Source organism: Herpailurus yagouaroundi, unplaced genomic scaffold, assembly GCF_014898765.1.
Source record: "Herpailurus yagouaroundi ecotype Mexico unplaced genomic scaffold, PumYag 192, whole genome shotgun sequence".
Classification (NCBI taxonomy): Eukaryota; Metazoa; Chordata; class Mammalia; order Carnivora; family Felidae; genus Herpailurus; species Herpailurus yagouaroundi.
Genome location: NW_024412423.1, coordinates 11,908,896 through 11,923,611, shown reverse-complemented (window position 1 = coordinate 11,923,611; position 14,716 = coordinate 11,908,896). Strand labels below are relative to the sequence as shown.

The 14,716-nt window shown below is 38.3% G+C and overlaps 1 protein-coding gene across 9 annotated transcripts in view; it reads right to left on the bottom strand.

Annotated features, from left to right (window-relative positions):
• CSNK1G3 (casein kinase 1 gamma 3) overlaps positions 1 to 14,716 on the bottom strand; it is a 107,033-nt gene that overhangs the window by 56,087 nt on the left and 36,230 nt on the right. For all 9 annotated transcript variants that reach the window (XM_040444343.1, XM_040444348.1, XM_040444342.1 and 6 more), the window contains exons 3-4: positions 11,528 to 11,568; positions 6,533 to 6,602 (exon numbers count right to left, since the gene is read on the bottom strand). In XM_040444343.1, the coding sequence (XP_040300277.1) occupies positions 6,533 to 6,602; positions 11,528 to 11,568 (111 nt within the window). The remainder of the gene's footprint in view (positions 1 to 6,532; positions 6,603 to 11,527; positions 11,569 to 14,716) is intronic.

Below are 14,716 nucleotides of genomic sequence, written 5' to 3'. Positions count from 1 at the left end.
ATCTCTATACTTACAAAGTTGCCAACAACAGTAATTTATAACAGAAAAAAAGATTATTCTACTTCTTTTGGGAAGTAACAGTTTATGACAAAATAAGGTTATTTTACCATTATAAAGGTATCAGTTAATAGAGAAATTCTGAGGAACAAATAATTGCAACGTTTCCCCCAACACAGCTCATTAAAACCAAGTGACGGAAGGAAATAACATAAAGAAGCAATACTCAGAATCACTGTTCATCAAAGGAAATCTCTCCATCAATTTCAAAATATACTCCAGGCATTCTCATAAAGTATCAACAATTCAACTGAACTTTTTCTCAAATAAATAAAAAAATAAATTATTCAAATGATTAAAAACCTATGCTTCTCTGGAAAGTGATTATTTTTAGATGGCTGAATGGTACAGTTCAGTTAATTAGATAACGATCCGCATATCTCCTTGGTTTACCATTTCCATTCATTTAAAGAATATTTATCATTGATTTTTTTCCTTCTGTTTCTAGATCCCTAAAATGAGGAATTAAAATTACCTAATTAGAGAAAAATTCAAATGAAATAAACTTAAAAAAATTTTTTTGAAACTGTATGGAGATGTTTCTATATCAGAAATGAAACTCAAAATTTAATAACATAACAATCTTTTATAATATTGGAATATCAAACTTTCAATATCAATCATACAAGTTTAAAAAAGCTACAGGAAATTTTGGACATCACATATCGTAACTTCACATCTTATGAGAAAAAACAGTCTTTCTCATTTAAGAATTTATCATTTCAACCATTTACCAAGGACCTACAATTGTCAAGCATTTTGCTCAGTTTCAAGGATAAAAAAGCAAATATAGCATTTCACTGCCCTCAATGAGTTCATAGGTCAGTGGAAGAGACAGACACAAGCAAATAATCACATCACATAATACGATACAAAACTAAAGATACGTTCAAAATAATTTCAGGTCAAAAAATAAGCATTTCTGGAGAGAAACCGAGGTCAGAAAATGCATTGCAAAAGAGGTGACATTTAGCGAGGGCCTGAAGAAAGAAGGAATTCATTGAGAAAGAAAGACATTCCACAAAGGAGAATACAGGCAGATGAAAATAATAAGATCTATTCAAGGAAGAGTACGTTCAGTGCAACCAAAAAGTGGATTAGTAGAAAAGAGAAAAAAGTTCGGACTTTACACTAAATGATACGACAGAATTCTGTGATCGTCCCAAAAGGCTTAAATCAAAGACAACTAACATTCTCAATTGGAATGGGTGTGCCACTAACGGAACTAGATAATCCAGAAGAGCAAATAGTTCTCTGGAAAGAGAGAAAAATCACTGGAAAAGGAGAAAAGAAGAGAGGGACTGAAAATCTACGTATAAAAAATATCTGATTCCACTATGGATATACAGGTGTGAGTAGATTTTAAGAATGGAAGCAGGAGATAAAGAATTAGAAGTTATCCTTATTTAGAAAGCAATTTCATCCTTTTCTCCCTCCCTCCTGTTATGAAAACTTCCAGGACCGTAAGGATGAAAGCCACATACGAAACACAGGAGCAGGAAGCTCACGAGAGTAGATTCCTCACTTTTGGGAAGCTGTATCAACCTCAGAAACGTCTACCTCCAACTCTTTGTTTATTTTCCCTCACAGAACATCCCCTGACTTGTTTAAACTACTGTCGTCATGATTTTTGTTATCGACTGTCAAATTCATTCGTGCCCAATGCAGGGGTCAGCATAGTTTCCTCCCCGTTCCTCTTCTCACGTGACACTCTACCCGAGCGGGAGACCTCATCCATTCCCTTGGCTTTAGAAACCGCCTACGTGCTGATGACTGCTAAATCTCAACCCTCATTTTACCCAATAAATGCTGAGCGTCTGTGACAAAATAAGGCTCTTCGATACATTACATTTTCGCTACCGCAGAAAGTGATAATGGTATCAAACAATATTCTAACCCCATGGAAAGCTGAGTAGTAACCTGTCAGCCGTACACACTGCAGTCAAGTGGTACAGTCCCACTGTATGTACAGAACAGATTCAGTGAACAAATAATAGAGAAAAGAGGGATGTTTTGAGGGAAACTAGAGAAAGAGAAAGACTTACCGGAGGCTCAAAATCCAGACAGGCAGAACTAGATACGTTATAGATGTTTTCACATCTCACTAAGTGATTCTGAGTAAATCCACCTTTTGACTTCTGCTTTTACTGTGGTAAGGCATACATAATATAAAATTTGTTCTTTTTAGCCATTTTTTAAGTATACGGTTCAGGACCATGAGGTAAATATTCACAAGTACTGTGGAACGACCATCACCGTCCATCTCCAGAACTTTCTCATCACCTCATACTGAAACTCCATACCCATTAAATAATATTTTCCCATTCCCCCATCCCTCAGTCCCTGGCAACCACCATTCTGCTGTCTGTCTCTATGAACCTGACTCTCTAGGTACTTCAAATACGCGAAGTCATACGGTATTTGTCCTTTTGTGACGAGCTTACTTTGTTTAGCCTAATGTCCTCAAGGCTCATCTATCTCGTAGCATGTGTCCAAACACACCACATTTCATTCATCCAGTGATGGACACTTAGGCTGTTTCCGCCCTTTGGCTATCCCGAGTAATGCTATGAACGTAGGGGTACAAATCTCTGTTAGCATGCAATCTCTGGCATATATAACAAGAAGGAGAATTGCTGCATCAGATGGGAATTCCATCCTTAATTTTTTTTGAGGACCAGTCATACTATTTTCCATATCGTCTGCAGCTGTACCATTTTACATTCCCACCGGCAACGCATGAAGATTTCATGTTTCCACATTCACACCAACACTTGTTTACCGGTCTTTGTTTCTCATTTGTTTGATAAGAGCCATTCTATGGGTGTGGAGTGGTCTACCTTTGTAGTTTTGATTTATGTTTCCCTAATGATTAGCGACACTGAGCATCTTTTCAGCTGTTTATTGGCCATCTGTGTATCTTTGGAGAAATGTCTACTCAAGCCCTTTGCCCACTTTTGAACTGGATTGTTTGTATTCTTGTGGTCAAGTTTTAGGAGTTCTTTAAACAGTCTGGATATTGAGTTAATAACCTATTTTTAAAGAGAACACTAACAAGCAAGCTACTACTCAAATAAAATACCATGAGGGGGTTAAATTACTTTGAATGGCTCATTTTTGATTAAGAGGAGTCTGAAAAGATAATCAAGTGTCAATTCCAAAATCAAACTATTTTAAAATCATGGGTCTCTCCCCAAACAATTAAACTTTAGTTTTTCTACAGAGCTCACATGTGTACTCAAAGATGTTTTTAAAATTCGTGGCTGATAAAATACTACCTAGGAACCAAAACTCACATGATTCACATAAATCGCTCAAGAATATTGCTATTTGTCAGCTTCATGCAATACCACTCAGATTTCAACCTATGTAAATGCTGCGCCATGGAGCACAGGGGACACCCTGATATATACAGACTGTCCGGAACATTGTAGCCCCTGCTCACTGTGGAACACTGCAGTCCTTTGGCATTCAAGTGGTAGAGACATAGGTTTCATTTTTATTACTACTCTGACATAATTTCTAAAGGTAAAAAAGGCAAAGAATATAATAATAAAAGGGTGCCTTTGGTATTCAATTCAATGACTCCTTGCACTCTAAAGTGACTTATTCATTCTTACCTAATTAAAGTGTTCAATCCTATTTTTCCAAATGATAGTTTTACTACTTAAGTAATGATAGATCTATTGTCTTTATTGGCCCAGCATCCAATCTTCCTTCTGATTAACACCTCAGCTTTGCATTCGGCAACCACCTCACCCCATTCTCAGTCCCTGAGTTTCAGGTAGCTCCTGAAATGAGCATAAGATCTAAGTCTGGGAAATCAAATTCATAGTGATTAGAATGAAGAAAGGCACAGGACACAAAATAAGACAGATTCAGTCCTAAACCTTCTGCTAGAATTCTTAGGAAAGGAATGCTATTATAATTGCTAAGCTAGGCTAATGGTAATCACCTCTGCTATCTCATAAAAAGAGCCAAGGAGAAAATGAAGCTTCCACACACACAAAAAGGCAGAGCACAGACACAAACTCAAGAATGTCCCTGATCAAAGTATTTGAAGTCCTGGACACAATAATGTCTTAATATATTGGTCCCTTCCCTGAATTTCCAAGATATGAGCCAATAAAGCCTTTTTTTCCCCCCCACTTCGCTTCTGAGGGCTTTCTATCACACTTGCTTGTCCTAACTAATATGTACAGCTTCACTTAGAATTAGTTTTATCTTCCTATTCTTTAAATCCCTCAGTCATCAGTGAAAATTTTGATAACTCCTGGAGGACTATTTGTATCAGACTTAAAAATGCATTACGAGAAGCCAATAGTGATAAAAACATTAATACAAAATGTCAACTCATCGTCCCCATAATGACTACTCATTTGAAAAGTATGCTCTTAGAAAAAAAGAATGTGCAACATGAATAACGTGTTAAGAAGTGCTCAACTCTATCAACTAAAATGTAAACACGTGCGTACAAAAAGACACATGGGGAAAAAAAACCACATTCTACTAAATCCAGGGCAACAAAACAGCCCTACCTAGTAAGAAACCACACATACAAGAATCATTATACTTAGCAAGAGATGTGAACAGAGAAAGTATAGCTGTGAGAAGCTTCTCCATAAAGGAAATGCAACATACTATAGGAAAATTTCTCATTACTTTTTTCCAACAGCAAAAAATAATCCATTCTCACTAATTTTAGACTTTCTATAAAAATACACCTGTACTGGGGCGCCTGGGTGGCGCAGTCGGTTAAGCGTCCGACTTCAGCCAGGTCACAATCTCGCGGTCCAGGAGTTCGAGCCCCGCGACGGGCTCTGGGCTGATGGCTCGGAGCCTGGAGCCTGTTTCCGACTCTGTGTCTCCCTCTCTCTCTGCCCCTCCCCCGTTCATGCTCTGTCTCTCTCTGTCCCAAAAATAAATAAAAACGTTGAAAAAAAAATTAAAAAAAAATTCAAATTATTCAAAATACATTTTCCTTAAGGGAAACCCAAGACACTATTAACAATAACTCTCTTTGGAGAGAGACATCGGAAAAGAGAAAGTGGGGGGTTTTACTTCCTTCTGGTCTTTTTATGTATGATGTAAAAAACCCACACACATTTGTGATTCTGCTTAGAAAAACTGTTAACAGGTTAGTTGGATATTGAGATTATGATTCATTTTATCTTTTGCTTTCTGATTCTTATTTTATATATTTACAAGTTTGTAACGTTTGCTATTTAACATTTGGATCGGGGGGTGGGGCACCTGGGTCGCTCAGTTGGCTGAGCATCGGACTTCGGCTCAGGTCATGATCTCGCCGTTCCTGAGTTGGAGCCCCGCAGCTACAGTTCCTGACAGCTTGGAGCCTGGAGCTTGCTTGGGATTCTGTGTTTCCCTCTCTCTCTGCCCCTCCCCCACTCGCACTCTGTCTCTCTCTCTCTCTCTCTCTCTCTCTCTTTCAAAAATAAACATTAAGGGGCGCCTGGGTGGCTCAGTCGGTTAAGCGTCCGACTTTGGCTCAGGTCATGATCTCGCGGTCCGTGAGTTCGAGCCCCGCGTCGGGCTCTGGGCCGATGGCTCGGAGCCTGGAGCCTGCTTCCGACTCTGTGTCTCCCTCTCTCTCTGCCCCTCCCCCGTTCATGCTCTGTCTCTCTCTGTCGCAAAAATAAAAATAAACGTTGAAAAAAAAAATTAAAAAAAAAAAAATACACCTGTACTAATTTCCTACAGCCAATATAATTACTGCATGCTTGTGGCTTAAAAGAACAATTTATTTGGTCACAGATCTGGAGGCCTGAAGTCCGAAATCAGTCTCGCCAGGGTGAATCCAGGTGTTAGCAGGGGCACACCCCTGCTGGACGGTCAAGGGAGAATCCTGGAAGGCCGTTCCAGGTTTTCGTGCCTGCCACAGCATTCCCTGCTCGTGGCTCTATCACCCTAATCTCTGCCTCTGTAGCCACTTAGCCTTTTCCTCTTCTATGTATGTAAAATGTCCCTCTGCCTCTCGTTCACAAGGACATTTGTGACTGTGTTCAGGGCCATGGAGGTAATCCAGAATAACCCACCCATCGCAAGATCCTTAACTTCATCATTCCTGCAGAGGTGAACTTACAGGTTCCAAGGATTATGATATGGATCTCTTCTCCGGGACCATTTTTCAGCCCACCACTATGTGCTAAGCCATTTTAATAAGTGTGAGGTCACCAAAAAGGCTAAGGATATTAGCTATACGCAGCTTGTAGTCTCAAATTAAATTTTTTTCACAATGTTCTCTATTCCTGTTAGCACCAACACAGTCAGCTCCAAAAATGTCGTAAGTAAAATAGCAAGAGAACATTAACAGTCTAGTAAGGAAGTGTCTCGTAAGCAGAGCCTTAAGAAGTGATTCATTTTCACCAAATTTAAAATACTATTCTTTGAAACCAAAGAGTTATTAATCATGACAACTCATTTTATTACAAATTTAAAAATTAATGTAAGACTTTACCTCCAGATCCTAGCTGCTTGTAGAATCTGTATTCCAAATGTAGCTGCGGTGCTCTGGATTTCATGGGCTCCTAATTAAAAAATCAACAAAAATAACAAAAAAATATTTAAGTTACTGAAAGATCACTAACTAAGTCCCTATTCGAAATGTTCCAAATCTTGGTAGCAACTCTTACAAACTTGAACATTCTACTAGGCAGCTTTTTCTAAAGTTAGAACCAAATAAAAATGAACTTTGCATTCAATTAAAATCAAGTGATGCCATACATGTACATAAGGTTAAGTGGCTATTAGATGAGGCAGTAAGGAAATCTATATTTGACTCTTTGACCCTAAAGGAAAATAGACTCTGAACATTCACGACTAGGGAAATGGTAGCCCTTACTCTTTCTCCTGTTCCCGGGAATTCACCTCTGAACTGTGTATTTCTCACGTAATGCTTCTAGGGCTAAAGGGAACTATAGACAAGTAAGAAAGAACAAGGGTGAAGATATCAAACTTTCCACAGGAGCGATAATGTATTTTTAAATTCTTTTAGCTACGGTATAGCTTATAATACAACACACCATTTGTGAGCATTAGGTCCGTGAGCTTAGTTAACTATACATACTCCTGCAACCACCACCTCAAAAAACCTCTAGAACATTCCCAACATCCCTCCCTCAGACGTAATCACTTTTGGACTTCTGTCACCTTTGGATGAGTTTTGTCTGTTGTTGGATTTGATATAAATGACATCATGTTTTATATGTGTCTGGTTTTTTTCACTCAACATAATGTTTTTGAGACTTTACACACAGAGAAACAACGTAAGCAGAAGCAACAGAAATTTTAGACATAAGAAATAAATAATAAAGGTATGAAAACGTCTGCAGGACACTACAAAGCAGAGTAACAGGAAATCTGTACCAGACCCAATAGTAAAGTATAACAAAGTAACAAGATTTGAAGAAAATCAACAGAGTCTCAAAAATATTTTCAAAGCTTCCATAACCGAAATAATAAACTCAGTCTGCCAGCAGATTAATACAACAGGAGAGAGAAGTAGGAAACTCGAAGATACACGGAAAAACATCTACAGAACTAAAACATGATGTAGAATGCATCTATGTAAATCATATGGAATGCAATATGAAAGAAGAAAAATGGAAAATACACACACACACACACACACACACACACACACACACACACACACAAACCATGAGAGATCTGGACAATACAATGAAAAGGTCTAACAGACATTTGATAAGAGTCTCAGGAGGAAAGAAGAGAGACAAGGGAGCAGAGGCAGTTAAGTGAAGAAACAATTGCTGTGAATCTGCAAGAGCTGATGAAACAACAAACCACAGATTCAGGAGGAATATGGATCCCAAACAGAATAACTAAACACAAGGCTATCTCAAAACATAGCGTCACGAAAACTATGACCCATGACAAACACTTCAGACCAGGAATGCTTAAAATCCCAGGGGAAAAATTATAGTCCTAAAGATTGTCGTAAGAGAAAACCAACAGCTTAGCTGTTGAGAGGCAGGAGGGACACGAAAAAGCACAGACACTAAAACTAAAGCGTCCAGAGTCAGAATCCTGAATCCACTAGTTACTAGCTGAGTAGACTTTGGCCAATTACCAACTTATTGTACTTTTCAGTTTCCTCCTCTATAAAAGAGGAATAAAACTTTATCTTTTTTCATTATACATATATGCATATATTTATTCCTATTTTATATATATATATGTATACACATTTATATACATGACTGAAAACAGTGCCCTCCACAAAGTGAGTGCTATCATAACTATAAATTCTTCAGTTAACTGTACAGAAGTATGTAACTATAAAATGCAAAGAAAGATGCCCACGTATGCAATCACCAATGAAATTAAACACATAACTTATTCAATCACTCAAACTCCCTTGGTAAAAACAGAAACTCAGATCTAATTTAGGTGAGTTAGTTCAGCTTGATTCCAGTACTTTACCAGCAGTAAAGTTTTATTATACCACCATATAACAAAAGTCACCTCATCACACGTTGACATTTTCATGATTCATTAGCAACAGGTTATTATATAAGTGCAAATAACAACACATAAGGGTGCCAGGTGAGGTCAAATTAACAACTTACCCTGAAACTAACTATCCATCTGAACTAGCATAACGTTAAATGAACGTAAAAACCTAAGAGATAGCAGAACTGAAGTTATCAGTGACTATGTTCTCTCAACACCACCGTTATCAAAATGCCCCTATTTCTACCAAACTAGAGAAATCAGATAGCATTGAAAGCATCCAAACTTAACGTTTTTTTTTTTTATTTTTTTTTCAACGTTTATTTATTTTTGGGACAGAGAGAGACAGAGCATGAACAGGGGAGGGGCAGAGAGAGAGAGGGAGACACAGAATCGGAAACAGGCTCCAGGCTCTGAGCCATCAGCCCAGAGCCCGACGCGGGGCTCGAACCCACGGACCGCGAGATCGTGACCTGGCTGAAGTCGGACGCTTAACCGACTGCGCCACCCAGGCGCCCCCAAACTTAACATTTTCAAGTGATTACTTTTAAAGCAGCTTCTGAAGAAAACTGGGATCTGTTTTAAAGATACAATATATACAAATAAAACACAGAAGGATATTTTATACATATTTTATATACATAAATATTTAATGAAGTAAGTACCAAACTATGGTCCAGTCGTTCGTGTGAAACGTTTTCTGTTCTACCAAATAGATTTTTGGATCAAGTGGAGGCGAAGACAACACTGTGTAGCATACTTCAACCTCATAATACGAAAAAAAGAGCCCACAAAATTGCCAGTTTTACAAAAAAAAAAAACCACTATTATTATATGTAGTGCTGACCACTGTGCTTTAAAAGGGGGCACGTCACACCAGAGAATGACTGTCCACAAAAAAAGGAAGGAGGAAAGAAACGAGGGGAGAGTGACACAGCACGAAGATAAACTAAAGAGAGTTGTACACACGCGCGTATACATAAGAAGGCTGGAAGATGACAGACTGATTGTTTACTAAGGCCCCAATGGTGCCAACAGCGTCAGCAAGCCCCAAATCTGAACAGAACAGGACCCGCGGGTCACCAATTAGTGACTGAAACAGACCAGGAAAGGACAGTCTAGAGCAGTGGCTCCTGCTTTGACACAATGGTTTCCGTGTCTCAGGGCATCAGGGAGCATCGTTCACAGGCCCCAGGGAGCGGAGCGGCTCACCACAGGCTGCTGCAGCAGTTATCTGGGCGTTGCTACATTCCTATCCTTGCGGGCCACCCCCACTCTCAACACCACACATTGTCTAGGTCCTAGACCGGTGGCCTAGAACATGGAAAAAGGAAGAATTCCAAAGAAATGAAAGTCAGCAATGCCCTTTCAAACACTGTCCAGTCCCTGCATCCTGGGCCTCCCTATTCTGATTCATACAGACTAACTCCCCTTATTCTGATTTCATGCTCGGAAGGGAACCCTGTAATTTTAAGCTGCTTTCTCCATAGATCAGCCTACAGAAAGCAAACATACCGTTTATACTGAGTTGGGCATTGTGGACATTAATGGCAAGATACCTCGTTTGAAATTAGAAGTTAACGCTTCCAAGTATTTACATCTCTGAAAGCCTGACTGATTGTGTGAACTGAATGACTACTGGGGAATTGAATGATTACTGTGTGAACTGAATGATTACTGTGCATCTACCTTTAATTAACAGGGACAATGTGAAGAGAGACCCAACCAGATTTGCCATCATAAAACCAAGGGCCAGACCTTAAACCAAGGTGAACTCAATCTAGGTCAAGGCCAGCCCCAAACTACATGTCAGTCAGCCAGCCAGTCTCTCCTGGGGCTCTAACAACCTACTGTGCATCTTTACTTCCCAGTGAAAATACACAGCACTCATTATGGTGAAACTTGGTCTACACTCCCTGAGACACTTCACATTGAGTAGTACGGTTTTCTACCTCATCCCCAAAGTTTTTCTGTTTCTCTCTATAGCCTCTTCTTCTAATTCTCTCTCCTGATTTATTAATCTCACATTACCCCAGTAACAGTGGTTATTTTGGCAGAGGCAAGATTGACAATGGCAGGCAGACTGGAAAAACCAAGCCAGGCTTAGCCTCAGGGAAACGTGGCTGGCAGGACGGAGAGAAAAGTGGTGCCTGAACAAAGTTGTGTCTTCTAAAAGTTCCCAGATCTCCAGTCTTGCAGAACAGAGCTGCCTTACAGCTGTCAGAGATGGCACACTGAGGACTTGAGAGTGGTTCCATGGGAGTTTGCGTTCCCTGCTAGCTTCCTCACACATCAGTCATTTCTGAACCCCTGAAGGTCAACTAATAGCCACTTTTACCATATTCAAAATATCAACGGAAAAAAAGATCCTGGAAGCTACCTGGAAGGACGTTGTCAAATTTTTTTTTTTATGTTTATTTTTGGGGGGGGGAAGGCAGCAGGAGAGGGGGACAAGGGACCTGCTTCAGCAGAGAGGGACCTCTCTCTCAGCAGAGAGCCCAATGCAGGGCTCGAACTCACGACCTGAGCCCAAGTTGGATGCTTAACCGACTGAAGCACCCAGGCACCCCAGGAAAGAGGGTAAATCCAGAATACTAAGGACACATTTGTCCAAATACTTGAGTCATTAAGAGAAATTTTGCTTTCTAGTTTTTCTCTAATTAAAAACACCAACGGGCCAGTTTCTTTAAATTACAAATTGTGCCAAAACGCAAAAATTAAATTCTATGATATCAAAGTAAAGGGATTGAGTTTTCACGGCATGGAAAATACAGACATTTACACATTGTCATATACTTGAGAGGCATGTGGATGCTAGGAGCTTAATCACACACAAAAAAAACCAGTTATGCATATCATTTTCCCAATAAACACTCAAGTTATAAATGATATGAACCCAAAAAAGTAATTAAAATGTAAACTAATCATCAAAGAAAAACAGGAAAATAATTAAGGGAAAAAAAAAGAAACACAAACTTACCAGTTTAATTGCCACATATTCATTTGTATATAAATTTTTCCCTTGAAAAAGAAAGAAGAAAGGTCAGATTGTATCAATAATTGATTTTTAAAGGTACATTATGTAAAACTCTACTCTGGGTGAAAAAAAAAGCACTAATACATTTAAATGAAGCAAAGGTTTTTGCTCCAGAGATCGAAGCAATGACAAGGAAATCTTAAATTGATCCACCCAAGGACATATTTAGCATTTCACCTGGATTCAGGGTAGAAAGTGATACTTCAATAAGGTAGCCCCCTTACAAAAATAAGAAGATTCTTATTTTGATGCAATATTGCACACAACTCAGAAAGTAAATCAATAGTCAAACACATGCTGAAAATACATTTAAAAACCAGAACTCCTATATGAAAACAGGAATACAAAATTCCTTTCCCAATCACTGCCTCATTTTAAATCCTTCATTATTATGGTATGTAATCTCATTAGAGCTCATATGTCATCTAGTAAATATATTATACACACAGGAAACTCTTGAATATATTAAAAATGAAATAAAGTAAGAAACATATTATTTAATAACTGGCTCTGACAAACTAGCTAATGACTTTGAGGGGGAAATGGGTTTATTAGCACCCTACCTTATACCCATATTAAATGCTGAACATTTAAAAACTTAGATATAAACCATAAAACAAGAAAAAATGCTTACCACCCAGTATATGAAAGTCTTTATGGGCATTTTAAAAGGTGGGAAAAGGTAAAAAGAAGATTTTATACAGAATGGAAACCATAAAATATATTAAATGTCTCTATCTGTATATTGAAAAACATTTACCATATACAAAGAACAGGTAACTGACAAACCAAAATAAAGACTCAGTATCTATAACATGTAAAGAATTCAAATGAACTACAGTAATCTTTGGCATTGCCAATGGAAAGTAATCTAGAAAATTCCATTGGGCCAGTCAGCATCTGTAGCCCAAGTGAAGTAGTACAGAAAAATTTAGAAGCAATAAGTATACAAAGACAATATAATACCTAAATTAAAGTGTTTCTTCACAAGCACAGGAAAAAGAACAAAAATAGCATGTGATTTCTGAATTTCCAGTATTTTTTCAATAGGCATTCATTATTTTTAGAATGAGAAAAACAGAAAAACGATAAGTGTTTTTGTTTTGTTTTTTTTAACTGTGACAGTAACTGGCCCTGGTCACACTGCCTGAACACAGAATGAGCAACTTTGACACATGGGATTTTCTACCATAATACCCTTAACTTCCTTTTCTACAGCAGCTAATGAACGGCAGTAAAACTTCTAGGCAAACTTTCAGTCTCTGATAGGTTGCCACCATTATACAGTAGTGTCTGTTCATCCAAATACCATACTCCTTTTTTGAATCTCGTCCCTATTTTATAAAAATGAATGAGGAGAAAAGAGAGATTAAAAAAAAAACAAGCATTCGTACTAACACTTAATAGATAGGTCTCATAACCCATGACAGTTGGCACAGAGATGGAACTCAACAGGAGGGCCAAATGTGGTGAACGTTTAGCAATATAAATATATTGCAAATACAAATATATTTGTATATATTGTATATATAAAAATGTATTATAAGTTATAAATATATTTATTATATTATATATATTTGTATGTATTATTTAAATATACATAATCTATATATTAAATAGCTCATGAATATAAATTGCCAATCCCGTAAATATGAAACCAATCATACCAGAAACCTATCACATTTTTAGTCAATTAGTTCAACATTTAGATGTGCCTTCATGTATACTTTCAAGAATATACTATACATGAAATTTCAGGCATCCACTAGTAGGCAGAGAGTGAATAATTTAATGATATGGTGAGGAACTTTATCTTGAGGAACTGTGTCTCACAAAGGAATAATTCCATTTTGAGTTCAAAGACAGAATTTGTATTTCCTCAAGACATTATTATCTTTTCCTAACTATATGATGTTTAGTCACAGGTACACAGGGAAAATTATTCACAGGACAAGAAGTTAAGTTATATATAGATTCCACAGAACCAAAATATACCAATTCATCTAAAAGTACTGCTTTTATTGGCATTTACATTCAAATGTCTTTTAGGTCATGGTACAAAGCACTTAATCCTTAAAGCATGATCCTTTTTTTGAACATTACAGATTTTGTTGAACTTCGAGGATTATATTTTTAGACATGAACAATGGTGAAACAATACATTTTTGTTACATCCCCATAACCTAACATAGGCATAGGCTCACACACTTGGCTTTTAATCAGTGTTTGTTGTTTCGGGCATGAACAAATGACCTGCTTGTAGGTATGTGTTTGTGTGTATTACATGTGTGACAGGGAGGGAATGTATGTATAAGGGGAATCCAGTTACGACAAGGCGCCAAGCAAAGTGGTTCCAATTAACTGATGTTTTAATCCAATTTCAAAGGTCATTTCCAGGAGAGCTTTCTGCTCTACTGAACTTGAAAAGATGGTTTTACCAATTTTGAGTATTTGGGTGGTAATTAACATAGAAAACCCTGTTCTACAAAAACTACGTATCTGTTTATAGCATGAACTATTAGTTACCCACCAATATCCATGCCCTCCATTCTATAATAATAGAACCAGTCCATTTTAAAATGGCTGTCCAGCTACAGATTACATTTCCAGCCTCTCTTTCAGCCTGGTGTGACCATGTGATTAAGTTCTGGGTGTGAGGGGACATAGGTCTGTCACTCCTCACTTCCAAAAATGAGTGTTTTTGACATTCTGATCCTTCTTCTTCCTCTTGCTAGCTGGCTGGCTGGCAGATGACAAAGACAGGAGCAATCACCTTGCACACAGAGACTTAATCCATATACTGAGGGCGCAGAGGCGCCCTGACCGCCATGATGCCGTTTCGGCTTCCAAATCTCTGATCAAGCAGACCCCACAAAGCCTGGGCCCTGGCCTGAATAAGGCTGGCAAGTTTCCTTCCTTGCTGACCCACAGTGAGAACATGGTGGCCGAAGTGGATGAGGTGAAGTCCATGATCAAATTCCAGATGAAGTTGCTTTGTCTGGCAGTGGCCGTTGGCCACGTGAACATGACAGACGATGAGCTTGTACACAACATCCACTTAACTGTCAATTTCCTGGTGTCATTGCTCAAGAAGAATTGGCAGATTGTCCAGCTTTATACGTCAAGAGCACC